Here is a 2,942-nt window from a genome sequence, read left to right as displayed (position 1 = left end):
TTTGAAAAATTACATCTTCAAGATGCATCTTTCTCAAAAGCAATAGAAATCTGATCTATTAGATATCACTACATGCATCTTCATAAATTCGTCTTTCCTATTTAAAATCTAATGACTATATCTAGTCGTGTGACTTGAAATCTTAGTTTTAATTCCTCTTTTGGAGTTATCATTAGTGTTCTTTGTCAAATGTGACTAATGAGAAAGTATTGCTGCTTATTTTTTCTATATAAATATAGATATGCTAGGCATACTTGTTTAAGTATTGCCGAGATAAAACGTTCAAGTTTTCATTTTGGGAAAAAGAAAGGTAGTAGCATCTCTGATTAATTTTTACTTTTTATATACAAATTTTGTACTTCTTTCTCTTTTTTATTTGAGGCCCACCATTCATATGTCATGTTTGTTGGAGAATAAATTATTTTATCCATTTCTTTGAATAAAAACATTAGATTATGGTCAACCTGAAGGAATTGAAATCTTGTTTTAAGAAGAATAGCTATGTTTCACAATGGATGTTAAAGTGTCATATTAAAAAATCCTCAGCATAGTGTTAGAGTGACTACTTAAAAGTGCAAGTATTGTATTTGATGTATAATTATATATATGTGCCAAAATGGTGTCCATAAACATGACATTTGTGTATATAACATGGTAAATTTCCGCGTGAACAAAATAGATCCTTTTTCTACTTTGGTAAAGATTTCAATAGTGGGCGATAATAGTAGATCAATTTCAAGTTAATGACTACCTCACAACTAGTGTCGGGAAAATCAAGAATATATGATTCAAGAGGAAATTTTTAAAGAAACTCAAGGTTATGGATTCTGTAACTCAGGCAATCAAGACGTTATATTACCAAAATGCAAATTTTTATGACAATTTTACAAGCGCTCAATTATGATTACTAATTTTATATTAATGTTTGTGATCTATTACAAGTTAATATCTGCAAAGATGTCATCGTCCTATGATGTGGCTTCTTCCATGAGCAAAAGGATTGATAACCCCAACATTGAGAAAAAAATGAAAGCGCTTATAGTAGATGATGATCCTGTAGTTCGAATGGTCCACAAAGCACTTCTAAGGAAATTTGGCGCTGAAACTCATGAGGTGAAAAATGGCCAAGAAGCTGTTTTTGCTCATCGCTCCGGTGAATGCTTTGATTTGATTTTGATGGACTTAGATATGCCAGTGATGGACGGTCGTCAGGCATGATTCTATTAATCATTATTTAGTTTATTTGAGCAGCTTAATATTATACTTATTTATGTTCAGAACAATAAGAAAAGTTTTCTATTATGCAGGCAACTAAGGAACTTCGAGACATGCATGTGGTTAGCTTGATTGCGGGAGTGACTTCCCTTGGAGAAGCTGAGAAGAAATCATTCATGGATGCTGGTCTTGATTATTATTATCAGAAACCGCTTACTATTGATGCAGTTCGTTATCTTGTGGAGAAAATAAAGAATGATGCTTAGACCTATCAAAAAGCACTTGGTTTGAAGATGACAGAACATTAATCTTTAGGGACATTAAGGAAATAAGTCGACAACTTGATTTGTCGAGACTAGTTATAGTACCTTTTTGTTATGGTTTCTAAAGTATGTATGTCATACATACTTGCTATTATCAATAAATTTTCTTTCTCTACAGTTCACTTTTACATGAGGCATAAAAGCTACTTCATAATTTGGCCTCTATTTTGGATTTTTTTTTTAGATTCGCCACCTAATTAATATATGGAAATTAGGAAACCAATTTTAAGGTTATTTAAGAAAAAACATTTTAGTACCAGAGTTCGAGAGGGTTCATGTGACCCCCTGAGAAAGGTGTTAGGCACCTCAGTGTTAAGGATCTAAAAAATGTGGTTGACCTACTGGTTTTAAAGATGTGGTTTAAGAAAAGATTTGCTTAAAATGTGTTTAAAGAGTGCATATACAAAGTCTTGTTCATGGCATGTCAAAGGAATGGGTTTGAGTGAAATCTTTTCATTTTTTATGAAGTTAAAGTTGGATTAAAAAAAAAGTTTGAATAATCTCATCAACTTTCTCAGACCAAAACGCACTCAAGGCTTCCCCCAAGTAAGTTCCACTTAATTTGGTCCAAAGTGATGTGATACTATTCATCAAGATTGGTTTTGAGAAAAAAGATCCAAGTGTATTGTCTTTTGAAATAGCCTTGATTTTAAAAAGATTTATAAAATTTTGTAGAAAACATTTTTTAAAATAAGGCAAAATCACATCTTTCCTTTGGTAATGTAAGTCAACCTCATTTGATCCGAATCTTTCTCAAAAACTCTAAATAATGTAAAGCCTCCTTTTGGTTTATTAATGTTCATGTGGGCTGAAAAACCCAAACAAAATTTGAGGAAAGAATAAAGTCTTCAAAAAAAATTTTGGAATAACATTCCTTGTATTTTAACATAGACCGTTTGAAAAATTTTGGTTTTAGGAAAAGGATCATTTTATTTTCATCCTCTAGAAAAGAAATGCATTTTCCTGAAAGTATTTGTATTTATGAAATAAGTATTTCTCTTCTCTTTTGCGTGTGGGTCCAAGCTATAAAGGTGGGTTTCCTAGTCATTGTAACGATATCAGCTTCGTTTGCCTAATCCTATTTCATTTAGGTTCTAAAAGAGTTTTAATAATATACAAATATTTCTTTACATATACATACACAACATATGAATGTAAAAGGAAATGGGCTGGTGGGTTTACCAAGCCCATCAGCTGTGACAACCCAATTTACTAAGCTATGAAGGAACCAACACCCACCAAGGCAGTATCCATAAGCAACCCATTTAGAAGAATTCTATACGGAAATCAATGCAGAAAAATCATACAAGTCTTTTTTAAAGTCTTAATAAATGTGATAATCATAAAAACATAAGGAAAGTGTTACAACCCCCAAAATCTGGTGTCACTAGTTCAAGAACTGAC

General features: G+C 31.8%; 1 protein-coding gene across 1 annotated transcript; it reads left to right on the top strand.

Moving 5' to 3' along the window:
* Nucleotides 1-267: 267 nt before the first annotated feature.
* Nucleotides 268-1,650, top strand: LOC132611351 (two-component response regulator 24-like). Its single transcript, XM_060325782.1, has 3 exons — nucleotides 268-310; nucleotides 943-1,212; nucleotides 1,308-1,650. The coding sequence occupies exons 2-3, from the start codon at nucleotides 958-960 to the stop codon at nucleotides 1,479-1,481; spliced, it is 429 nt and encodes a 142-aa protein (XP_060181765.1). The 5' UTR covers nucleotides 268-310; nucleotides 943-957; the 3' UTR covers nucleotides 1,482-1,650.
* The last annotated feature ends 1,292 nt before the right edge of the window (nucleotides 1,651-2,942 follow it).

The sequence above is a fragment of the Lycium barbarum genome, chromosome 9 (genome assembly GCF_019175385.1).
Source record: "Lycium barbarum isolate Lr01 chromosome 9, ASM1917538v2, whole genome shotgun sequence".
Classification (NCBI taxonomy): Eukaryota; Viridiplantae; Streptophyta; class Magnoliopsida; order Solanales; family Solanaceae; genus Lycium; species Lycium barbarum.
Note: the sequence above shows the minus strand (reverse complement) of the source record. Positions and strands in the feature narration are given on the sequence as shown.

Coding starts and splice junctions, on each gene's coding strand:
- LOC132611351 (XM_060325782.1), top strand. CDS start 958: ATGTCATCGTCCTATGATGTGGCTTCTTCCATGAGCAAAAGGATTGAT. Junction 1,213..1,307: donor CAGTGATGGACGGTCGTCAG/GCATGATTCTAT, acceptor TCTATTATGCAG/GCAACTAAGGAACTTCGAGA.